General features: G+C 42.8%; 1 protein-coding gene across 3 annotated transcripts; it reads left to right on the forward strand.

The window, feature by feature from the left end:
* Positions 1-4,863: 4,863 nt before the first annotated feature.
* MTIF3 (mitochondrial translational initiation factor 3) lies at positions 4,864-25,929 on the forward strand. Of its 3 annotated transcripts, XM_054718740.1 has the most exons (5): positions 4,864-5,003; positions 5,356-5,571; positions 21,203-21,666; positions 24,522-24,679; positions 25,725-25,929. In XM_054718740.1, the coding sequence occupies exons 3-5, from the start codon at positions 21,204-21,206 to the stop codon at positions 25,908-25,910; spliced, it is 807 nt and encodes a 268-aa protein (XP_054574715.1). In that variant the 5' UTR covers positions 4,864-5,003; positions 5,356-5,571; position 21,203; the 3' UTR covers positions 25,911-25,929. The 3 variants fall into 3 exon arrangements, with proteins under 3 accessions (XP_054574715.1, XP_008151598.2, XP_054574716.1); XM_008153376.3 differs by lacking the exon at positions 5,356-5,571; XM_054718741.1 differs by lacking the exons at positions 4,864-5,003; positions 5,356-5,571 and adding an exon at positions 10,406-10,421.
* The last annotated feature ends 37 nt before the right edge of the window (positions 25,930-25,966 follow it).

The raw sequence follows: 25,966 nt of genomic DNA on the forward strand, positions 1-25,966 counted from the left end.
ATACTTACTGAAAGGTTTGCGTTTCCAACTGAAAGGCTAGAGTTTACATGACTCTTGAAAGAACCATTTCTGTAACAGTTTAGTCCTTGAACAGAAAATGTGGGGTAACGCCATGATAAGAGCATGAAAGACATATACAGAAACCTGTGGCCACATCTTTTGCTTACATAGAAATGTAATACACAACTGGTTATGACCAGTATTATGCTCTAAATGTAAAGAAATGCATGCATGGAAACTAAGAGGAGGCCTCTTTGGTAATTTTGAATAATGAATGAGAAAACTTTGCTAGAATGGTTGAAAGTGAACTACACAAAGAAGCTTCTAGAAATTTGAGCCTCAACATGGGGATTTTTTTTTTTTTTTTCGACATCCCTCAGAGATTATTTTTGACTTAGCCAAGCATGGAGTCTATTTTAAAACTCCCAATTTAAAAATCTTGGAAGCTTTATAAAGTCCTCCACCTGCACATCTTTTTAGGAGCACGATCTTTTATTCTCTAAAGGATGAAAACCGCCAGCATATAAAAACTTTGTTAAGCTGTCACTATCAATAGGGTAAAAAAATAATAATGGTTGACAAAGAAGAAACAAATTGAAGTTTTCGTGAAGCTCTTGTTAAAAGCTATAACCTCTGATGTTAACTAACTTTAACCCATTCTGACCCTCATCGTGGCCCTTAACCTTTTCTTTCTTCAGTTTCCTGTGGCTGCTGGAGAGAGCTGGCCCCATCCTTGGAAAAGCCTTCTCTGTGGCACACAAAGGCCCAGCCTTCCTCCTACCCCGTCAGGAGGCCCGGAATCGACCGAGGGGTCAGCACCTGTGCGGAGGAGCAGGTGACAGTGGACTGCCTGCCTCCTTCCAGAGCAAGTTGTAAGTGTCTACCCTTCAACCATCACACTGCCGTTCAAGCATTCAAGCCACTGAAGTTCAGGTTTTCTTTGTGAATGCAGACTTTAAACAAATTGATCCATTGCTGTTCAACTGACTGTAAAATTAGTAGATTTACTGTTGCAAAAAAAAAGAAAGAAGAAAAACTGAGAGCTTTCACTTCCACTTTGGTAAGGTCACGGATGCATCCTAGGCTGCCAACAAAACAGCCTTTAAAATCTTTGCAGCAGCTTTGGCGGTGGGGGTGGGGGAGAAGCAGTCAAACAATGACTGAAACGTACAGTGGAAAGTCTTCCCTATACAGTAAGCATGTAAAACTGCACATTTGATGAGCTTTTCAAAATGGAATAATTTGCCTTTAATTCCATTTCCCTCAAAGATGAAAAACAGTGGAAGTCCAAATTTGCTTTATCACTAACATTATATTTGCTGTCCGTCTGCCTTCCTTAAATATCCTTGTGACTAAAAGATCTCATATGGGTGTTTAAAACTTTCTCTGGTTGTATTTTAAATGTAAAATGCTGACTAATAACTCGGTTCTGTTTTGCTTTGATTTACACAGTAGTAAACCTTGTATGTTTTGTAAGGTTTCCTATAGTAGCTCTTTGTTTCTGCATGAGATCCTATGATGGTAAAGGAAATTATTTGCATTAAGAGTTTAAAAATGACCAAAGTTACCTGAATCCCCCCAAAACTCAATACTTTTGAAATGGAAACACATGACTCTATTATTTTTCCAAAGGAAACTTTTGAACCTATTTTCTGCTTCATTCAGTTGCACAAGAGACTCTTCACATAAGATAAATGGGTCTTCCATATATAAATATTCTTTTATTCAGCAGACATGAAAGCTTTATAAAAAATTAAATTAAAAAAAAGCCCTGGCTGGTGCAGCTCAGTTGGTTGGGTGTTGTCCCGTGTGTGCACTAGAGGGTCACTGGTTCAATTCCCAGCCAGGGCACATGCTCGAGGTTCAGGCTCTATCCCCAGTAATGAGCATGCGGGAGGTAGCAGATCAAGGTGTCTCTCTCTCTCTCTCTCTCTCTCTCTCTCTCTCTCTCTCTCTCTCTCTCTCTTTCTCTCCACTCCCCCCAGTCCCTTCCCTTCCTACCTCTATAAAAAAAAAATCAGTAACAAAAAGGTATGTCATTCCTTTTGGACAAATTTATTTTGCTCATTCACAGCCAGCATCATGCTTTATTTATCTATTTATTTTTTATTAATCCTCACCCGAGGATATTTTTTTTTCTATTGAATTTCAGAGAGAGTGGAAGGTGGGGGGGTGGGGGGGCGTTGGGGAGACACACCGAGAGAAACATTGACAGGAGAGAGGCACATAGATTGGTTTCCTCGAGCATGTGTCCCGACCAGGGCCAGGGATGAAGCCTGCAACCAAGGTATATGCCCTTGATTGGAATCGAACCTGAGACCTTTCAGTCCAAGAGCCAATGCTCTAACCACTAAGCCAAAACAGCCAGGGCCACTATCATACTTTAATGATTGGTGCCATCACTCTGTGTCCAGAGCCTAATCAGGAGTTTAATGTTATGGGAAATCTTACACATGATGTAGACATTTATTCTGACTCTAAGGATAGTTTAAGCGTACATGAGGGGTTTTAACACAGATGTGGTCGCCACATGTTCTCCAGCTCTTCTGGAGAAGCAGCAGAAATAGCCGAAGGATGAATCTAGGTTACTTAAAGGGAAAGATCCCCTAAGTCCTTACAAATAGTGACTGAGTTACTGATGGAAGGCAAATCACCTTAATGGGAGTTTTTTCTGTTTTTCTTTTTAAGTGTAGGGATGTTTACATGTTTGGAATGGATTAATCACAGTTCTGCCCGAGGATAAATAGTAGAGATTCAGTAAGAAGGCTACCAGCTTTCAGTTAGAGGTCAAAGCAGAGTTCAAGAGATTAAAAAAAGAAAAAGTTCTGAGGACACGTCTGCTACCCCCACCCCTTTCCTGCTCACCTCCTTCTTGCGACATCTGAAGAAAACTTCCCATTTTATCTCCTCTAGACACATATCCCTTCAAAGAGGGGCCACAGAAGGGCTGCTGGCAGGTAGCTCGGGTACCAAGGATTACGTGGTGTGGACTTATTCAAGTGGTAATCCTATCGAATGTCAAGTCCCTAGTTTGGGTATAAACTCTCCTATCAATGTTATACTTTCCACTGACTGTCTTCACAGATTTGTAAGCCCACTGCTCCGTTCATCAGCATGAGAGACAGTCAGCAGTAGGAGCACCAACTCTAGCACGAGGCTGCCGGGATTTTTTATTCTTGGTTCTATTCGCTGTGTGACCTTGGGCAAATTGCTTCTTTGCTGGTGTTTCCAGTTCCCTCGTCTGTGAAAGGGGTATAAGGTTGTCCCGAGGATGAAATGACTTGATAGAAATAACACGCTCAGAACAGAGGCTGGCATACACACAGGTAAAGGCTAAAAGTGTGGGCCATATTGCTGAGCACCTACCGTTTCTCCAGGTAAGTGCTAGTCACTCTGTCTCCACATTGCCACTAACCAAACTTCTATCTTGGTATTAAGTAATGATTTTGGCAGAATAAAATGAATCTCTAATTCTCTTGTTTAACTTGGAAATGGCCATGAAAATGTTAACCTTGAACTTTGTGTCACAAACCTGAGTTTCTGGGTTTACCACTTTACTATTTCAACAAATATCAGAGCCTTACAGTGCCAGACTTGGGACTTGATGAGTACCCTTAGAGTTGGTCTTTGTGCTCACAGAGCTATTTCAAGTTGAACTAGTTTCTTCATCTGTAATAAGAGGTAATACCCAAATCAAGAAATTATTTAATGAGAATACAGCAATGTGTTCCGGTGGACTACAAACATTCAATAAATGTAACTTCCTCCCATATGATAAATGAAAGTATTCTCGACTTATGTGGCTTCACTAAATCACAACTGTGTTCTCATTCTGCCATCGGGGAGTTTCCCACTGAAGAGATGGGAGGGGCAGGGGGCTGACACCAAGTCCAAGGGGCTCAGGGACCAGGGGTGGGTCCCAAGACAGGCACCACCTAGAGGTTGAGAACCGATCTCCTGAGTTCTCCCCTTTGTAAAACAGTTGGGAGCTCTCCCAGTTACATTCCCCGGAGCCATACACGTCCCAGCCAGGTCTCCAGCGACCACAAGCGCAGATCCGCTGGCCTACTGTGTGTTACCTGAGAACCCAGGGAAGCCTTTTACTTCCGAGCCTGTTTGCCCACCTGCCAAACGGCAGCCGTGCTCCCTGACTCAAAATAATTAGAAAGAGGTTTATGAAATACTTTATTAAATACAAAATGTTAGGGTCGCCAAAGGAGGAACGCACGAGGCCAAAAGGGGTAAAGAATTATGAATGTATTAGGTCACCTGGAAACCCAGATGCAAGGACAGAGTCAGAGATTTTAAAGGACTCTGGGCGAGCTCTTTCCAGATGGAGAATTCTCTGGGCGGGTTCTGAGGGGAAAGGTGGGCTGAGCCCCAAAATAACGCCAGCACCCAAAGATGGGGAGTCAGAGATGTTTAAAGGGCTTTTTCTGGGTGGAGAACTCCAGAGAGGAGGGGAGAGATAATGGTCTTAGCAGGTGGAATGTCCACAGTGAAGTGGCCTAAAGATCAGTTCCCAGGGGAGGGGCTATGGATTCTTTGATCAGACCTAACACAAAAGACGTTTATGGAAGTTCTCTGAGGCTGGCGCAACATAATGCAACTAGAGAAGGAACGCTCCGATCGCCACACAAACTCAGCACACCGGTTTCCTCCAAACCCCTGGAGACACAGGAGACAGGTGGGGAGCAACTGCCCCCCACCCCCAGCCCCACCCCTCAAACCTCGCCCTCGGCATTATTTTTGTCGGCGGGATTCATCTGGGGAGCCAGAAAAGCGCTCCTCCCCAGGTCACCTTTCCTTTAAAAGCCCCGCCCCGAAGCCCCGCCCACTACGGAAAGCGAAGGTGCAGCCTTTTTCCGACCTTCGTACGCCGGCGGGGAGAGCCAGGGGCCGAGGCGCTGAGTAGCCTAGAGGACCTGAGGCGGAAGGACGTGGCCTCAGGGCCCCCCCTGCGGCGGCGGCGGCGGCCCTGCGCTCGGCCGTGTCCTCGGAAGGTCAGTGCACCCAGGCTGCCGGCGGGGCGGCCTTGCAGGCTCCACCGCGAGGTCGGGGTTGGGTACAGCCGTCTTCGGGCCCCGGCTGCTGCCCGTGCATCCCTGCGCCGGGCCTGCAGCCCCTTAGCCATTCAGCCCGGCCCTATCGGCGCACGTACGTGCACGTCTGCGCGCACGCCGTGCGTCCCCACGCCTCTCGGGTGGGCGTGGTCGCCTCTGACGCTCGGGACCCGGTCGGCGCCGCTGGGAAGCGCTGCTCCCGCCGGTGTGAGCGCTCTGCGCCTGGGCGGGAGGGGCTGGCCGAGCCAGAGCTGCCGGGAATGCCTTTTCACTCCCACTTCCTGTTCTGCAGGCTCCCGGCAGAAGACTTGTGAAAGAAGTCAATAAGTTTTCTTACCGAAAAGTCGCGGTTGCACGTGCATGTTAGGAAAGGCCTCAGTCTAAGAAAGTACCAAAAGTGGCGGAAAATCCACTACTATTTACTGTGCCAGCACAGTGCAGCGAATGGTGGATCAGATTCTTTCCCGCTTCATAGAATTCACCTTCTAGTGAAGGAAACAGTAATACGGTAATAACAAAATTATAATTGTGACAGATGCTGTATGGGGAAGATAAACTATCCTGGAAGCATTTCATGGTGGGCGTTAATGTTGAGCTCAACCAACAACTGAGGGTGGGGAGGCTGGGACGCCGTAGGGAGGCGGTTGAGAAAGATGGCATTGAGCAATGATCTGGTGTTTCCTGACCTAAGGGGTGGGAAGGACATTTAAAGCAATCATGTCAAACTCGCAGCCCACGGGCCGCATGAGGCCCACAATGAATATTTTTGTGGCCCAGCCAATATAACGGTATGTGAGAAATGTTTCAATAAAAATTTCATAACTTAATTTTCACAATATCCTGTTACACATAATTATTAATAATGAACTACAACGTTCGCTAATGACTGATTACTGTAATCATGTTGCTTTCATTGCCTTACGTGCGGGCGCACCATTTCTCTCCACTAATACCAGCAGCGAATATTTTAGCGGCCGATTGCCACATCATTAGTCTTGGACTGACTTGTTTGGTGTGCGCAACAGGAAATATTTCGCTTTCAGAGAACAAGAAAGATAGATTCATTTGCGTTATGCTTATTAATTTGTACAGTTATTCAGTGTCTGGTAAGTTAATGTTCAAGAAAAAATATTTGTATTAAAATTATTTTATTTATAATCTATTATTTTATGTTAACGATTACTCATTTATTTCAGCCCTTTGTATTCAGCATGTTTCTATCAAAATAAACCTACGTTTCTGTGAAAATTGAAGCTTTTGTTTTTTTGCGGCCCACACAAACTAAACCTTGTTTATTTGGCCTGTTTTAGCCTTTGAGTTTGACATGCTTGATTTAAAGAATCTGAAAGGCCACTGTGGTTAGACAAAAAGGATGTTTGGTGTGAAATGAGATTGGAGAGGTGGGAAGGGCCTTTTGGCCTCATGAGGGGCAGTTTTAAGGTGGGGAGGGCACTAGGTGTGGTGACAGCAGTACAGAGGGGAGCGCTAATTGCAGAATTCAAGTGTGGTGTAAGAGTCTAGTTAGAAGACTGATGGGAATCCAAACAAGAGATGGATGGTATCTTAAACTAGGGCAGTAGCCCTGGATATGGAGAGAAGTGGATGGATCTGAGCGGTGTTAGTATGTAAAGCTGATGAGACTTTGTGTTGGGTTAGCTATGAAAGTGGGAGAGCAGAGTGGAAAAGATGACATGTGGCTCTGGATGGACCAGGGTGCTTGTTTCTGGATATGGAGTTCTGGAAGATGAGATGACCATTTAGAAGATTTATGAGAATAAATCCAACTGGTAAAATTGTGTCTTATAGTTCTGGATTTAAAAGCTTTTTAGAAAACATTTCTTGGTTGGTCATTAGATTATTTCAATAAAATAACCAATGAAATATTTTTTTATAGCTAAAAAGTTAAGAATTTGATTCTGGCCCATGTGGCAAAGTGGTTGGAGCATCGGCCAGTGGACCGAAGGGTCTCTGGTTCGATTCCTGAACAAGGGCAGATACCCGGGTTGCTGGTTCATCCCCTGCCTCCCACTCCCCCCACCCCACCTCGGTGGAGTGCCCACGGAGCGTGTGCAGAAGGCAACCAGTCAGTCAATGTATTTCTCTCACACCAGTATCTCTCTCCCCCCCTCCTCCCTCCCTACCTTCTACTCTCTCTTGAAAGCAGTGGAAAAATATTTTCAGGAGAGGATTAACAAAACAAAGAGTTGAGAAATTGGCCAACTATACGATGGCTTTTTTTTCCAGTGTTGTAAATCATCGTTTTAGCTCTTAAACAGTCAACCTAGGTATGAAGAGTACTTTGTGCTCCCCATGGAAGAGAACACCAGAGCCAGGGGACAAATGACCTGAAGGGTTGGTGACCATGGTGCAGTCCTCTGGGATGGAGGCTGCACAACCCAGGCTGGAACAGGGCAGATGGGACAGTTTGCAGGTCTTCAGACAGGAATAAGAACTTAGTGAAACTCCTTTGGAAGGTATGAGAAATAATTTTAAAGTCATAGAAATTGCAAAATTAATTTCACAAATACTTAAACCACTAGAGTCTATGTCACTTCGATCCAGTCATCCTCCCTGGAAAGAACAGATGTTAATATGAGTTTGTGAATATCAGCTGTATAAGAAAGAAAAGCAGTGAGTGAACAAATAAAAGTTATTTTCACTCCTTAGTCTACTTGGTTTCAGAATACACATAAGCAATTTAATTTCTTACAGGACAGACTCCCCACGACTCCTCATGATTATATTTACTAAACCATGTATTTCAATTGCATTTCAGGAAGTTTCCTTAAAAATACATTATCAGTACCTCCCAAAGAGGTACTGCAAAAGGTAATGCAAAATATCAGATCACAAAGGGTACCTGCGAAGAAAGAGGCAATGCAGAATAATGTATAAGGGGAATGCAGCTGTCCTTTGGAGCAGAAATCATTTGGTCACTTTTTTGTTGGGGGTAGAGATACAAGAATGTTTATAGCAGCTTTATCCTACCTAATAATAGACAAATATGCAAATTGACCATACCTCCTACACACCCACAAGCCACGCCCACCATCCAATCAGAGCGAGTATGCAAATTAACCCAAACCAAGATGGCTACAGCCACAGAGAGCAAGGTTTCCTAGGTAACAGAGGAAGCCAAGTTTCCCCCTGCCCTTGCTAGGCCTAAGCCTCCACTCAACCTACAAAGTTTCAATTATAGAAAGTAAACAAATTCAAACAAATGGCGGCAGAATGGAGCTTGAGAGAGCAGGCCAGGGTTGCCACCGGCAACAGGGGAAGCAAAGCTTTCCGCACACCCTGGCCGGGCCCACCCGCTTAAGGCAACAAAGTTTCAATTATAACCCCAACAGAAATGGCTGCTGGCCTCGGAGGGAGCCCCAGGCTTGGCTCCACTCCAGGCTACAAAGTTTCAATTGTAGAAGGAAAATAAATTCCAGATACCAGGGCCTCCGCTTGCATTGCCAGGTGGCGTGGCCCGCCTGCAAACCACCACAGGCCCCTCGCTCAGGCCACCCCACGCCCCCAGGGTACCTCACCCTGATCCAGGACACCCTTCAGGGCAAACCAGCTGGCCCCCACCCCTGTACCAGGCCTCTATCCTATCTAATAAAAGAGTAATAGGCAGATTGATCATCACTGCAACACACAATATAGCTGCCCCCATGTGGTCAAAGATCCTGCCCCCATGTGGACACAAGATGGCCACCACAAGATGGCCAGCAGGAGAGGGCAGTTGGGAGGCACCCGGCCTGCAAGGGAGGGCAGTTGAGAAGGACCACGCCTGCAAGGGAGGGAAGTTGGAGGTGATCAACCCTGCAGGAGAGGGCAGTTAGGGGTAACCAGGCCGGCAGAGGAGGGAAGTTGGGGGCAAACAGGCTGGCAGCAGAGTGGTTAGGGGGTGATGAGTCTGGCAGGCAGAAGCGGTTAGGGGCAATCAGGAAGGCAGGCAGGCAAGCAGTTGGGAGCCAACAGTCCTGGATTGTGAGAGGGATGTCCGACTGCCCGTTTAGGGAAGTCGGACATCCCTTGAGGAGTCCCATATTGGCAAGGGTACAGGCTGGGCTGAGGGACAATCCCCCTCCGTGCACAAATTTCGTGCACCGGGCCTCTAGTTTATAATAGCCAAAAACTGAGAGCAGCCTGAGTGTTCATCATCAGGAAACTGGACTTAAAAATTATGTGATATGCATATACTGGTACACTTGTCAGAAATAAAAAGGAACAAACTAATGATACATGCAGCAACATGGATGAATCTTAAAAATATCCTTTATTTACTCTACCCAGATTACATATTGTTTGATTTCCATTTATATGAAATCTTAGAAGAAACTATGATGGGGGAAAAAATCAGAATAATCATAGCATCTGGATGGGGATGGAGATTGACTTGGAAGAAGCATAAAGGAAGTTACTGGGGTCATGGTAATAGTCTACATGTTGATAGAAGTTTTGGTTCCAAAGTGTTTGTACTTGTCGAAAACTATTCAATCAAATGACATGCTTAAGATTTGTACATTTTATTTTATGTAACTTTTGCCTCTGGAGAAAACAAAAAGAATCATAAACAAATACTGAACTCTAGTTAATGATATGCATGCTGAAGTATTTGAGGGTAGGTATACCAATGTCTGCAGCTTACTTTTGAAATGTATCAAAACAAATAAAATGGAGCCCTAGCCGGTCTGGTTCAGTGGATAAAGCATCGGCCTGTGGACTGAAGGATCCCAGATTCCATCCAGTCAAGGGCACATGCCCGGGTTGCGGGCTCGATCCCCAGTAGGGGGCGTGCAAGAGGCAGCTGATCAATGATTCTCTGTCATCATTGATGTTTCTATCTCTTTCCCTCTCCCTTTCTCTCTGAAATCAATAAAAATATATTTTTAAAAAATAAAATGGAAAAAGGAACAAATAGGTAGATAGATAAAGCAAGGAAAGCAACATGTAGAATCTAGATGAATGGGTATTGGCATGCTCACTGTACAGTCTTTCAACTTTTCTGTATGTTTAAATATTTTTACAATAAAAGTTGGGGAAAATAGGCCTCCAAAAAATATTGTTCATTTTAAACAACTGAAAACTAATGTGAAAATATAAAGAACACAGCCTTAAGCTCACTTGAAATACATAGTGTTGGAAATAGCCACACATTTATTTCAAAAGAAAAAATTTCCCACTTTAGGCCTTAATATTGAAATAATTTCAATTACTTACAGAGTATGTGGATCACACATTAAAATTACTCTGTGTACTGTGCATTTTGAATAATGCAATTGACCTTTTTTTTTCTTTTTCTTTATCTTTTTTTTTACCTCGTCCTAGGAAAGTTAGTGATGATGCCGAAGAGACTAATAAGAGGTATGAAGTCTGAAAGGAGCAGGAATTACTGAGAGGGAGTACAGTGCAGAGGGCTTAGGGGCCATTTGTCATCTTGTCCTCCAATGGTTGGAGGTTGTGGAATTTTTCAGTGATATGATCTCAAGTAAAAAATCAATAGAAGGAAATTATATGTGTCTTTTTAGAATGTGGAGTCAGCTGCTGAATTTAAAACTCCAGCAGATGCAGAATTATGTAACACAGTATGATTTCAGTAAGATCTGAATAATCATAAAATCATAGATATCTCATACTATAAAATTTATGCACTTTAAGTAACTGATTTTAAGATAATTAGCTTTTGGGGAGAACAAAGATGGTGGAATAGGTAAATGCCAGTACTTGCCACCTCCCACAACCACATCAAAATTACAACCAAAATACAGAACAACCATCATTCAGAACTGGCTGAAAACTGGCTGCATGGAGCTCCTACAACTAGAGAAGTAAAGAAGAAAGTACACTGAGACTCATAGGAAGGGTGGAGGCATGGAACGGGCTGGTGCAACACCAATGCATGGTGTTTTTGTTTGTTTTTTTAATTGAGAGGGATATTTCTGATTCAGAGGCCTTCCATGAGAAGCCAGGGGTCCCAGTCCAGGGTTCCAGAGCTGGGAAAAAAAGTTCCCATAACTTTAGGCTGTAAAAACCAGTGGGGATTATGGTTGAGTGACATGGAGGCTATTGGAGTCCCATGCAGTTCCTCTTAAAGGGCCAGCACATGAACTTACACGGTTCTGCTTCTTCTGAGCTCCAGCACCAGGCGTCGGCTTTGGAGGATCCAGGGACATAGGAGGAGCTGGATTGTCTGGCATCAGGGCAGTAATTAGGGAGGCTTTCTCCAGGACGGGTGCTTGCAGGGGTCATTGTTCCTGTCTGGGACCTCCCCCAGTACAGAGCAGACTGGCAGCCATATCTGAGTTTCATCAGCGTGGACCACACTGTTCGGTCTGTCCTGATGATTTCCTGAGACCCCATCCCATCCAATTTGCAGCCCCAAGCAAGCTGTTTGAGGCAGCTTTTCCATATGAATGGCCTGTCCCGTCACAGGCTTCAGACTTTGCTAAAATGACTCAAACAAGTAGCAGGTGGCATCAGTGTGCCCCAAACCTATCAATAAAAGGCCCAAGACACAGCACTAGCACCAGCCTACCTTGCTTCACAGTTGGGCCTTGCCAGGGCACTTCCAAGCCCAATACAAGTAGCAGCCATCTGCAGATCTCTCTGTAGCTCCTGCTGGGTAGCCCCAGGAAGTGGCTGACTTTGTTTCTCCCAGGGGGCCCTAGAGCCAGTGCACCCAGTGGACAGCTTCAGACCATACCAGATTACAACTCTACACTCACAAGCGACACACTCAAGGACAGACTCAGCACCAAAGCTCTGCTGAAGCAAGTCCTACTTCATAGGGATGTTGCCTGCATAGCAGCTCTTCCACTGCAGTTGCAGCTGGTGCTTACAGCCAGTTGGCCTAGAGGTCAATTCCTCCCAGTGATGTCAACAACAATCAATGCTCAACTACAACAAGACAGTGCACACAGCCTACACGGGTGCACCTAGAGTGCCCAGCTCAGGTAACGGGAGGCTGAGCTGCTTGGCCCTATAACACAAGGCTACTCTACCAATTCCAGGAGACATAGTAGCTCTACCTAATATATAGAAACAAACCCAGGGAAGCACCCAAAATGCGGAGACAAAAAAACATGTCACAAATGAAAGAAACTGAAGCAAGCAAACAACTGGATACAGAATTCAAAACAATGGTTATAAGGTTGCTCAAGGATCTTAATGGGAGCTTCAGGAGACTTAGTGAGACTTTCAAGGATCTTAGTGAGAATGTCAAGGACATAAAAAAGGACCAGTCAGAAATTAATCTTACACTAACTGAAATAAAGAATAATTTACAGGGATTCAACAATAGAGTAGAGGATTTCGAAAATCAAATCAACGATTTGGAATATGTGGAAGCAAAAAACACCAAGCAGAAGAGTAAAAAGAAAAAATGATCCAAAAATATGAAGATAATGTAAGGAGCATCTGGGACAACTTCAAGTTGTGGGGGTGCCTGAACGTTCCCATTATGTGGGTGCCTGAAGGAGAGGAGAGAGAGAGCAAGATATTGAAAACTTATTTGAGGAAATAATTACAGAAAACTTCCCCTATCTGGTGAAAGAAATAGACCTAAAGTCCAGGAAGCACAGAGAGTCCCAAGCAGGAGGAACCCAAAGATGTCCACACCAAGAAAGACAAAGAGAATCTTAAAAGCAGCAAGAGAGTACCTACAAGGGAGTGTCTATACAATTGTCAGCTGATTTCACAACAGAAATTTTGCAGGGCAGAAGGAAGTGGCAAGAAATATTCAGAGATGAATAGCAAGGACCTACAACCAAGATGACTCTACCCAGCAAAGCTATCATTTAGAATTGAAGGTCAGATAAAGAACTTCACCAACAAGAAAAGCTAAAGGAGTTCATCACCACCAAACTGGAATTACATGAAATGTTGAAGGGTATTCTTTAAGAAGAGGAAGAAGAAGAAGGGGGGGGGGGGAATTAAAAAATATGAACAATGAAATGGCAATAAAAACACATCTATCAACAATTGAATCTAAAAATCAAAATAAACAAGAAATCTAATGAACAAGATAAACTGATGAATGAAATAGAATAGAGGCATGGAAACATGGAACAGAGATGAATCTCAGAGAGGAGGGGAAAGGAAAGTGTGGGAAGAGATTAACCAGAGATCTTATATGCATACTAGAGGCCCAGTGCACAGATTCGTGCACAGGGCTGGGGGTGGGGTGTTCCTCAGCCTGGCCTGTGCCCTCTCGTAATCCGGGACCCCTCGGGGGATGTCCGACTGCCGGTTTAGGCCCAATCCCCACCTGGCCTGGCCTGCGAGGATCAGGCCTAAACCAGCAGTCGGACATCCCCCAGGGGATGTAGCAGTGCACCAAGCGGCAGGCAGCCAGGGAGGAGCCCCAGCTGGGCTGGGCACCACACCACTTACACTCATCCTGGCTGCTGCACCTGGTGCCGCTGTTTGGTAGCACTGCCGTGGAGTTGGGAGAGGTTCCTGCTGCCGTAGCTGTGCTTGCCAGCCGTGAGCCTGGCTTCTGGCTGAGCGGCTCCCCCTGTGGGAGCGCACTTACCACCAGGAGTGTCTGCCCCCTGGTGGTCCCTGCGTGTCATAGCAACCGGTCATTCGTCGTTCCGGTTGTTCAGTTGGAACCGTCGCTTAGGCTTTTATATATAGATAGATATGTATTACCTATGGGCACAGACAATAGGGTGATAAAGGTCTGGAGTGGGGCAGGAACCAGGTGGAGGGTGGTAATTGGGGAGAAAAATGGGCGACAACTGTAATAGTTAAAACAGTAAAAACAAAAGGATAATTAGCTGTTAAAATATTTTGGGATGTCTCAAAGGATATTTCTGGAAGAGTCATTGAACTCGCCAATATTATAAAAATATAAGAATTTTTATTTTGACTTAGACAACTGGTTCATTCAGCTTATTTATTGGACAGAGGTATCAAAGACATTTCATCAGAGATCCTGGTGTCTAATTTTTATCAACCTTGAAAGGTTAAGGGTAATCCCAGACGTTCTAGCTTAAAGTACTTGAACCCACTTAATTACAATATTTATTACTTTCTTTTTTTTCTTCCTTTACTCACTTTCTTATGTCATATTTTTTTAGTGGGAAGCCTAACCCAGTAGTTCTTAACACTAGAGGAGGGAGGAAACATCTCGTGTTGTGAAAAAGCATCCCCAGGTGATGCTGGTAGATTTCCTGTTTCTGCTCTAAACTAGACATGTTAACTTTTAACTGTTGGCATGACTAGTGAATTTTTTCCACTCCATAGGCTGTTGATTCCTTTTTTTAAGAAACTTTTTATGAAAAACATACAGAAAGTGGAAAGACTAATAACTAAATACCTATATACCCATAAACTAGATTCAGCAACTGTTGCTATAATTACTATATTTCCTGCTGAACCATTTCAAAGTAAATGGTAAAGTCATGAGACCACCCTAAATACTCCAGCATTCCTTTCCTAAGAATGCCATTTTCACACCTAAGTATTAACAATACTTTCCTGAGAGTATAATCCATCATGAATCTAGGCTATATTCAGATTTTCCCTTTATTCCAATGTCTTTTTAGTTGCTGTTGTTCAAACACACTGCATTTTACAATTATGTCTCCTTAGTCCTTTCATTCAAGAATAGCCTCCCCCAACCCTTTTCTTTCCCAAAGACACTAACTTTTTTTAAGACACCATGCCAGCTGTCATGCCTCACACTCTGGATTTGTCTGATTGCTTCCTGTGGTCTAATTTGTTCTGCTCTGAGTGTGGCCCTGGGATTCCCTGGAAACTGAAAACTAAGTCTGGAGGTTGGGCTGGGTTCAGGTTAGCCTTTGGCAGGACTGACTCACAGACGGCGCCTACAGGAGCCAAGTCACACCTGGAGCTGTGTGCTAGGATATCAGGTTGTTCCTCTGCCAGGATGCTGAGTTTGACCTTTGGTTATCAGGGTGGCAGCCAGAGTGTGTTTTCCCCATTTCAATTTAGAGGTCATCTTGGGGTCACCCTTGGGCACCACTTGTGTTCCTTACTTCCTCACCAGCTTCTTACCTGATGATTTTTCTGAATCAGAGATTTGATTGGCGGTGACAAAATGGTGGTTTTCAAATTATTTCTACTTCTCCATTTATTAGCTGGCATTCTCTTCTGAAGAAGAGCTTTTCTTCATCAGCTGGAGATATTTCTAGTTTTTCCTAAAAAGGTAGGATACATGCTTAGTTCTTTACCAATTTTCAAAGTCAGAAGTCAGGGTAATAGTCACATAGTTATGGCAAATGATCTTTTTTTAAAGTAGGGTTTTGCATATTTAATTTGTTGAAATGAATTTTAGTCATTAGTGTTTAAATTATAACACATGTGGCCAGTGGGAGGCTCTTCATGTTACCAAACTGTAAATGACATGTATACAAGCAGAATTATAATACTATCAGGGAAATCTGAAAACTGGATGTCTAATGATATAAAGGGATGTTCATTAGTTGGGATAATGTTATTGTGGTGATTTTAAAAAGTACAAAAGACCTTATCTCTTAGAGATGACAAACTGAAGTATGTACTGATGAGATAAGATTTACTTTGAAATAGTTCATGGATGGGTGGGGGCAGGAATAGTTGAGGGTAAAGATGAAACAAGCTTGGCCACATACTGATAATGATGGGTGCTTAGGTCTTATTATACTATTCTTTCTGTAAATGCTTCAAAATTTTCCTAATAAGAGCTTTTGTAATTATTTGAGTTTCTGTGGATATTTGCAGTTCAAATTTAGTAACACATTTTTCTTTACTTTGTATTTATAATTTTATCTATTAAAAGCTTATTTTAAAGGAGTGTGTATATCTTCAACTTTGCTGATCTAAAGTAAAAAATTAACTAGTATTGAAACTTAATTGCTGTATAAGTAAAAAAATTTTAAAACTTTTTAAAATTTAAGTAATGGTAAAGGACTTTTAAAAAAAGTTATAGTACTTCTACACTTTACCTTTTTCTCTTCCTGGAAAGTGTTTTTAAACTTTAAAATATTCTACCTCATTTTTCTGAAATAGTCTTTATTTTATAAATAAGTATAACTTATTTACTAGTATAAAAATATTTTCTCCTTATAAAAAATGTTGAGAAATAATTATTTAGGAAGAGTAGGGGTAAATCACTATATTTTCAACCTCAAATAACAGGGTTTTTATAAATTTTATCCTTTTCTATGTCTAGTTTATTTCCTTTCTTGTTCTTAAAAGTCATACATTTTGAAATATTTTCCATTTAATGCGTTGATGATTCATTTCACAATGCACATTAGCTTTTATTGTAACTCAGAGTGAAATCTGGGACTTGATCCTGCTGCTACTTTTCTGATAATAAATGGAAGAATATCTTCTCTGGTCTCATCAGACTCTTCTGCTTTTAGTTTTTGGGCCTTCCTCCACCAACAAATATCTGACTTTTTAAATTAAACACTAGAGGCCCAATGCACAAAATTCGTGCATGGGTAGGGTACCTATGCCTGCAGGTATCAGGCTGAAACCAGCTCTCCGACATCCCTGAGGGGTCCCAGATTGCAAGAGGGTGCAGGCCAGGCCGAGTGTATGAATCCATGCACCGGGCCTCTAATAAATACACACTGAGTGACCAGATTATTATGACCACCTGACGTTTGTAGGCAAATTAGCCGTACACTGCATCGTATGGGATATGGAAGCCGAAGGCCTGGTCGAACACCTTTGCTGTCTGCAGTTACCAAGATAAAATGTCTCCACTTCACACAGGAACACAGGGATTGGACAGTCGAGCATTGGAAAAAAGTCATGTGGTCTGATGAATCATGTTTCCAGTTGTATCATGCAGATGGCAGAGTGAGAATTTCGTGGAAACAGCATGAAAGCATGCACCCCACATGCATGAGTACAACCCTTCAAGCTGGTGGGGGCAGTGTTATGGTTTGGAGCATGTTTTCCTGGCATGATGTGGGCCCTTTAATTCGTGTGGAACAACGTCTGAATAGCACAACATACCTAAGTATCGTTGCTGATCAAGTTCATCCTATCATGTTGATGGCATATCCCAATGGAGATGGCTTCTTCCAACAAGACAATGCGCCATGCGACGGTGCTCATATTGTGCAGGAGTGGTTTCAAGAACATGAGGGAGACTTTACCTTGCTTAGGTGGCCCCCACAATCACCAGATCCCAATCCAATTGAGCATTTGTGGAACGAAGTTAAAAGAGCCATCAGGCAGCTGGTTCCACAACCATCAAATCTCACAGAACTAGACAGTGCTATTCATCAGGCATGGTGTCAGATTCCTCGCATCACCTTTCAACATCTCGTGGAGTCAATGCCAAGAAGAATCACCGCAGTATTGAAGGCAAAAGGTGGCCCAACAAAGTACTGATGGAGTGGTCATAATAATCTGGCCACTCAGTGTATAATATGTCAGGCAATGGATTTTTTTTCAATGGGTTTGAAAGTGATGGGATGTGCAATTTTATAAGGAGTGGACAGGGAAGGCCTCATTGGGGGTAACATTTGAACAGAGACCTGAAGTAAATGAGCCATGCAGCTGTCTGAAGGAAGGGAGTGCCTGGGTGCCAGGACCCGGAAGAGGGGCAGGTCTAGTGTTACAAGGAACAGCAAGGAGGCCAGCAAGGTTGGATCAGAGTGAGCTGGAGGAAGTGGGGTCAGCACTGTGGGCAGAGGAGGTAGAGGCCAGGTTACGGAGGGCATCGTAAACTCCAACCTTGGCTTGGCTTTTTCTCTGAGATGGGAGCAAATGGAGGGTTGTGAGCACAGGAGGCATTTTAATATATATATATCCTATCTAATAATAGACAAATATGCAAATTGACCATACCTCTGACACACCCACAAGCCACACCCACCATCCAATCAGAGCAAGTATGCAAATTAACCCAAACCAAGATGGCTACAGCCACAGAGAGCAAGGTTTCCTAGGTAACAGAGGAAGCCAAGCTTTCCACGTGCCCTTGCCAGGCCTAAGCCTCCACTCAAGCTACAAAGTTTCAATTATAGAAAGTAAACAAATTCAAACAAATGGCTGCAGAATGGAGCTTGAGAGAGCAGGCCAGGGTTGCCGCCGGCAACAGGGGAAGCAAAGCTTTCCTCACACCCTGGCCGGGCCCACCTGCTTAAGGCAACGAACTTTCAATTATAACCCCAACAGAAATGGCTGCTGGCCTCGGAGGGAGCCCCAGGCTTGGCTCCGCTCCAGGCTACAAAGTTTCAATTGTAGAAGGAAAATAAATTCCAGATAACAGGGCCTCTGCTTGCGTTGCCAGGGGCCGTGGCCGGCCTGCAAACCACCACAGGCCCCTCGCTCAGGCTGCCCCACACCCCAAGGGAACCCCCACCTGATCCGGGACGCCCTTCAGGGCAAACCAGCTGGCCCTCACCCCTGTACCAGGCCTCTAGCCTATCTAATAAAAGAGTAATATGCAGATTGTTCATCACTGCAACACACAATATAGCTGCCCCCATGTGGACACAAGATGGCCACCACAAGATGGCTAGCAGGAGAGGGCAGTTGGGAGGCACCCAGCCTGCAAGGGAGGGCAGTTGAGAGGGACCAAGCCTGCAAGGGAGGGCATTTGGAGGTGATCAACCCTGCAGGAGAGGGCAGTTAGGGGTAACCAGACTGACAGAGGAGGGAAGTTGGGGGCAAACAGGCTGGCAGCAGAGTGGTTAGGGGGTGATCAGGCTGGCAGGCAGAAGCAGTTAGGGGCAATCAGGAAGGCAGGGAGGCAAGCAGTTGGGAGCCAGCAGTCCTGGATTGTGAGAGGGATGTCCCATATTGGAGAGGGTACAGGCTGGACTGAGGGACAACCCTCCTCCGTGCACGAATTTTGTGCACCGGGCCTCTAGTGTGTGTGTGTGTGTGTATATATATATATATATATGTGTGTGTGTGTGTGTGTGTGTGTGTGTATAATTTCAGAGGGGAAGGGAGAGGGAGAGAGAGATAGAAACATTAGTGATGAGAGAGAATCATTGATCAGCTGCCTCCTGCACACCCCCCACTGAGGATCAAGCCCACAACCCGAGCATATGCCCTGACCAGGAATCAAACCGTGGCCTCTTGGTTCATAGGTCAATGCTCAGCCACTAAGCCACGCCAGCTGGACCACAGGAGGCATTTTTAAAGGATCACTCTATGTGCCTTGTGGGTGCTAAATTACAGGGGGGAAAGGACAGAGCAGGGAGACCAGTCAGGAGGCTATTACTGTAATCCAGGGGAGAGATTATAGTGGCATTTGGGGGCAAGGTGATAGTAGTGTAGACAGAGAAGTGGTTGGACCCTGGATATATTTTAGCAGTTGAACAATGGGATTTGCTGATGAATTACTGAGAGGAAAAGAAGAGCCAAGGATAACTTGGCCTTTTTGGCCTGAGCAACCGGAAGGATGTGTTGTCACCCTAGGAGATCAGGAAGACTGAGGGAAGAGCAAGTGTGGGGTGGAAGGTGAATTCAGTCTTGGACATGCTCACTGTAAGGTGACTGTTGGGTATCAAGTGGAGAAGTTGGGGAGGGGCAGTTAACTCCACACATTTGGAATTCAGGGAAGAAGTGGGAGCCAGAGCTATGAAGTTCAATGTTATCAAGCTAGGTAAGGAGGGAGGTAAGGATATGCACATTATATGCACTTTCTATTCCATTTGCTGAGTTTTGCCCAGTTGGCTTGGCTCAGTGGTTGAATGTTGACCTATGAACCAGGAGATCACAGTTCAATTCCTGGTCAGGGCACATGCCCAGGTTGCAGACTCAGTCCCCAGTAGGGGTGAGCAGGAGGCAGCTGATCAATGATTCTCTCTCATCATTGACATTTCTCTCTCTCCCTTGCTCTCTGACATCAATTTTAAAATATATTTTTAAAAATTTGCTGAGCCTTTTTCCCCCATAACACTTGTCATAAGGGGTATGAGAAGTATTGGTGGGTAAGAACAGTGGGTTGGCAGGTGGGATCAAAGCTAGAAACCAGAGAGAATTTCCAGTCTTAACAGCTCAGGTGAGTCTTGTGCAGGTTACCCTGGAACCATTCCTTGAGAAGCACTATATGTAAGACACCTCATCCTTTCCTTTTTCATCTTTGACAAGGCATACCTTTCCTAGTTCTTGATTCTCTGGTGTTTCTCAGCAAACCTTAGATGAAAAGATGAATGGGTCCTCTCATCCCTCCTTCAGCCTGCACTTCTAAGCTTTACCTAACATGAGTAGAAGGAGAGAGATACTTATTGTGGCAGAGGAGCAACTAAAAAATCAAAATGCCATTCATAAGTGCAGCACTTACAACCATGAAACCGCTATCACCGTGTGCGCCTGATGCTTAGTTAACTTTCAGAAGTAATGTCTTACTTGCCTTGTGAGTGGTCTTGATACTTTGTTAATATAACACTTTGATTAATATCAGGGTATTTCCTTTCTGATAGTCTTAACTAGTTCTTCCAGTGGGTCAGCTTTCCTCATAGAGAGTCCACTTTCCCATAATAGTGCTCTTATATTTTGTGTACCATCAAATACATTGACAAATTGTTAAATGTATTAAAAGTTTATGAATTGGCCTGGCTGTTGTGACTCTGTGTTGAGCATTGACCTATGAACCAAGAGGTGACGGTTCGATAACTGGTCAGGGCTCATGCCCAGGTTATAGGTTCCATCTCCAGTACTGGGCATGCGGGAGGCAGCTGATTAATGATTCTCTCTCAGCATTGATGTTTATATCTCACCCTCTCCCTTTCTGAAATCAATAAAAATATATTTTTAAAAAAAGAAAAATGATTATGACTTGGTGTTTATGAATCACCAAATATTTTATATGCTGCATCCTCCCAACTAAACCCTTCAGATTTTGCTTTTGAAGTTGGCACTACAAGATCCATGGGAAATAGAATCAAATGAAATACTGTTTGGTGAAGAAAAGTGCACTGTGCAGTATGATTTATTCTAACAATAACATATTGGGGACAGTACTACCATGAGTGTAAACATGCTCACCTGATGGTCCATGTTATTTGTGTAAATTTTCTATACACAGATCCAGAACATTCACAGATGACAGTTTCCACAGCCTCACCCTCCACCCTCACACACCCTCCTTATACCACAATATCAAACCACAAGAACAAATGATTTAATTTTAATCAACTGTTCTCCCTACTTTTTAGGATGGCTGCTATTTTTCTAAGGTCAATAATATTACAAACCATAAAGACTGAAAATAACTGTCTTAGAAGATGTTTGTGTAAATACATCGTGCAAAAGATGGCACTAGCACAGTTGCCCCTTCCTGCTTCTGTCCCAAGAATGTCCTATCTAATTCATGCAAAAGCTTTTAGTACTGTTGAAGACTCCCAGCATGAAAGAAAAAAGAGAAAAAATAATGAAACTGATTTTAGTAACATTGGAAGAAAAATTAGTGAGCGAATCATTCATTTATTTGATGAGAAGGGCAATGATTTGGGGAACATGCACCGAGCAGATGTGATTCGACTTATGGACGAGCGAGACCTGCGACTTGTGAAAAGGAAGCCCAGCACAGACCCTCCCGAGTACCAGCTCATGACAGGCACACAGATTCACGAAGAGCGGCTGAGACTGAGAGAGAGGGAAAAGGCTAGACCTAAAACTGGTAGGTAGTTTGTTCTTTGCCCCTTGAATTCCTTAAGACTATAAATCAGCAGTTTAAATTGGGCATTTGTACGATGCCTGTGACAATGGGTTGAAAAACGAAAATTCACTATTTCACCACTATTTCCAATGCTTTTTTCATCCCTCATTTCTGTTCCTTTTTTAATTTTCCTTGTATCCTGTGTCGATCACCTTTTTTTAAACCTATGTAAAATGAGGAAAAACAAGGTAAACACCAAAATAATAGGAAATCTTTTCCCTTAGCTTTGTTTCCTAATGCCCAGGCAGGCAGAGTAACTGATGGGTATAATGTAATGAGACTCAGAAGAGATGGGTTCAAGTTTCTATTCCTGTCCTGAGCCACTCATTTACCCTACTCTAAAAAAAATAAATAAATTTAAAAATCTCATCTCAAAGTGGGAGTTTTTGGCTAATTCCACAGAGGCACTTTTTAAACTCGGAAGTGATTCATAGAGCATCTATGCCTGAGTATTTTGTTATGATACTGGTAGTAACACTTGTTTACATATTTTGCCAATCACCTTACAAGGCATTTGTCATTTAAACCTTATAAAAGCCATTAATTGGATAAGTGAAAATGTTGGTTTTTCATGGTTTTTAATTATTACTGATCATTATGAAAGACTGTTCAGTGGAAAAGGCACTGGAGTGGGGGTCAGAGGACTAGTCCCAGTGAGGTTGTGTGTCTTGAGTAAGTCACACGTGGTCTGTGGCTCAGTTTGTAACACCACACTTAACACACTGCAGACCAGTAGTTTTATTGCTAGCTGTACCCAGTGGCCAGATAAGTTTCTATTGAACAAGTACAAAAATCACTTTACATAAATGTTAAAGGCACACTTTAAAATTAAATACCCATTGCATTTTGAAGTTGTTTATAACACGTTCTTACAAACTAAAATCTTTTTTAAGAATTCTCATGATTGGCCACAAACCTTAGAACAGAAAACATGAGAATTCTTGTGATCCATCCGCAATGTTTAACAAGGATGCTGACTGGAAAACAAAAAATTCTCAGAAGAGGCCAACTAGGGGATAAGGTCATCAAACTATGTCTATGGAAAAAAAAAAATTGACAGACTGGAGAAGACACCTCGCTGTGTTCAGAGATTGTCAAAGGCATGACTTTGTCCTGATAGGAAACTACAACTGATTGTAGCTTTAAGGAAGCAAGATGGTATTAATAAAAGAACTCTTTTTTAGAATTACCCTTATTTTGGAAATTAGAAGCAGAAAAATAAACAACTCTTACCACACAAAATAAACATTAACATTGTCATACTTCAGATTTCTTAAACAAAACATTACAGAAAAGTTGAAGTCCTTTGCTTCCTTCTCCTATTCCATCCTTCTTCCCCAAAGGCCCCCCCTCACTCTCATGGACTCAGGGTGTAGATCCAGTCCATGTTGCTAAACTCATTACAGACAGATACAGTCACAAACAGTATATAGAATAATTTTGTATACATAAAATTATAAAGGGCACACTGTTGTTTTCAAGATGTTTATAAATTAGCTATAGCTAAATATAGTTACCAAGTGACATTTCATTATAAGCATGTACTATCGCTTTGTTAGTCCCTTTCCTTCGCCACTGGGCTTATTTCTAGTTTTCATTATTACAAACAATGAGTATGTGCATGTATCAGTATCTCCTTGTGCATGCTCAGTTCCTATGGGCAAATCAGCATGCAGTGTATGAACATTTCTCTCCATTCTCACCCACACTACTCTAATTTTTGTCATGTAAATGGGTGAGAAACCATATCCTGTTTTAATTTGTAGTTCCTTTTACCATTTGAGTTTCCTCTTCTACAAATTACCTATTCATATTCCTTTTTTCTTACTTTGATGGTTTATTTTTCTTCCTGATTTATAGGATTCTCTGTTCTGTATGAAGCAAAAGCCTTATCCTAGTTAGATTTTTCGCTTTTGTTTTTCCTTTGTCGAGGTCATAAACATATCCATTCTTATCTTCTATTTGTATTAAAGTGGCTTTTTTGTTGTTGTTTTTTTTTTACCACATTAAGATAGTACATATGGGGAGATTTTTGTATGGGTTAAAACCTAACTTTTCTTCCCATATGAAAACTCTCAATTGTCACAATGCCTTTAATGAGTAGTCTGTTCCTTCCCTAAAATAAAAAAATAATCTATATATATAACAGCCTTACATGCAAATTGTCCCCTCGGGAGTTCGACCTGGAGTTCAATCACTCGCTATGACATGCACTGACCACCAGGGGGCGGTGAGGAACTAAGGAAGGCCCTGGCTGGCTGCTGGGGAAGGGAGGCCCTGGCCGGCAGCTGGAAGGCCCCAATGGGCCCTGATCACTGGCCAGGCCTAGAGACCCTACCCGTGCATGAATTTTGTGCACCGGGCCTCTAGTTTTCTAATAATTGGGATATGCAAAGTAGAGTGAATGAATAAATGCAGGATGCAGTCTGGATGACTCCACTGTAGCTAGGAGGGCATCACTGATGAGAATAGTACTTCCCAGACAGATCCACACCCAAAAGAAAAACAGTAAGTTTACTATAAAGCTAAACTTGTTCCCTTTGAAGGACCATTCTTTTTGTGTTCTTTCATCAAATGATGGCAACAGTAAGTGGAGACATTTTATATTTAAATGTCCTTGACAGGCGAAACAAAATGGTACCTGTATGTGTCTCCTATTTTAAAAAAGTGTTTAATGGTCTGTGAAACTAGTCAGGTGAGAGGACCGTTAGGGCCCCTGTGGCAACCTAAGATTTTCTGAAGTATATGTGGTGAGGTTAGTCTAATAAACATGGTAGTCAATAGTCCCAGCACCAAGTCTCACTGTTTCAAACTAGGGCCTGCTCTGACAAAGGAACTAATTTTTTCTTCAAATATCGGACAACATGATTTGGACACAAAGAGTAAACAGATTCAGCAGTGGATTGAGAAAAAGTATAAAGTTCAAGTTACTATAAAGAAAGCAAAGAATGCAGAAGAGCCAGAAAATAAAATGGTAAGTAAAAACAGTAGTAACTGTTTTTTGTTTGCTGATCTAAATGTAAAAGCAAAGTAACAGTCATTCCATTAGTGATAATAGCTTTCCAATTTGTTTTTCAAAACGCAAGCATACTGTATATACGTTACATTTTCCATTGTAGCATAAAGATTTTGCCATGTGAAAACATTCTACATAATTTAAAGGGTGTACTACCCTATTTTACAAATTGTAGAATATCTAACATTTAAATAGAAAAACTAGAAACTTGATAGATTCATTTTTTAAAGTTTGTTTCCTCTTTATAAATGCCTGTAAGAAGCATCATATTTAAAGGCAAATTGTCTTCAAGAAAGTGTGTATCTGTTTACAATCCCAGGGTAAGTTTATGGCATATCTATTTTGCTTTATTTTTTAGTTAATCCTCACCCAGGGATATTTTTCCATTGATTTTTTAGGGAGAGTGGAAGAGACACATCGATGTGAAAGAAACACATTGATTGGTTGCCTCCTGCACGAGCCTGGAATCAAACCCGGGACCCTTTGGTCCACAGGCCGATGCTCTAGCCACTGAGCCAAATTGGCTAGGGCTCTATTTCGCTTTTAGAGTTAGTTAACTTATCAGCTAAAAGGCAGCATCAGCCCAGTGGTGGTCAACCCTAGTTCCACGTTAGAATCACTTAAGCCAGGTCCCGACCAACTGACCCAGAATCTCTAAACCGGTGTATTTTTCTAATACCCCAAGTGACTGTGAGTGTTGGAAACTGCACTGGGGATAGGTTGATACTCTGCCAATACCCAAACCCAATGCTTTATACTTGTTTTTGCAAGAAGAGATAGCTTGGGGCCAAATGTAGCCCCAGAGCAGTGACAGAGTAGGGATTTCTTTAGTGCCTTAGTTTAGTTACCTGGAGTTTGTATAACTTCCTGGTTACTGTACAGGTTTCAATCAGCTTAACTGGACATGATTTAGCTAATCACTTAAATAGCAATTCAAGAATTGGGTATTAGAGACTCAAAAACACTGGTTTTAAGCTAATCTTTGGCTGTTTTTCCTTCTTAGGAGGAGCTATTTAATCAAATCCTCCAGACTATGCCTGGAATAGCTACCTTCTCATCCAGGCCACAACCTGTTAGAGGAGGAAAAGCTGTAATGTGCGTTCTTCGTCATTTGAGCGAAAAGGAAGAAATTGCATATAGACAAACTCAAGAGACTCAGGAAGGAAACCCTTTAAACAAAGAAAAATAAAAACGACAAAAAAAAAAAATCAGATATTCTGCATCAGTGATTAAAGAAAAATGTGC

Source organism: Eptesicus fuscus, chromosome 7 (assembly GCF_027574615.1).
Source record: "Eptesicus fuscus isolate TK198812 chromosome 7, DD_ASM_mEF_20220401, whole genome shotgun sequence".
NCBI classification, from domain to species: Eukaryota; Metazoa; Chordata; class Mammalia; order Chiroptera; family Vespertilionidae; genus Eptesicus; species Eptesicus fuscus.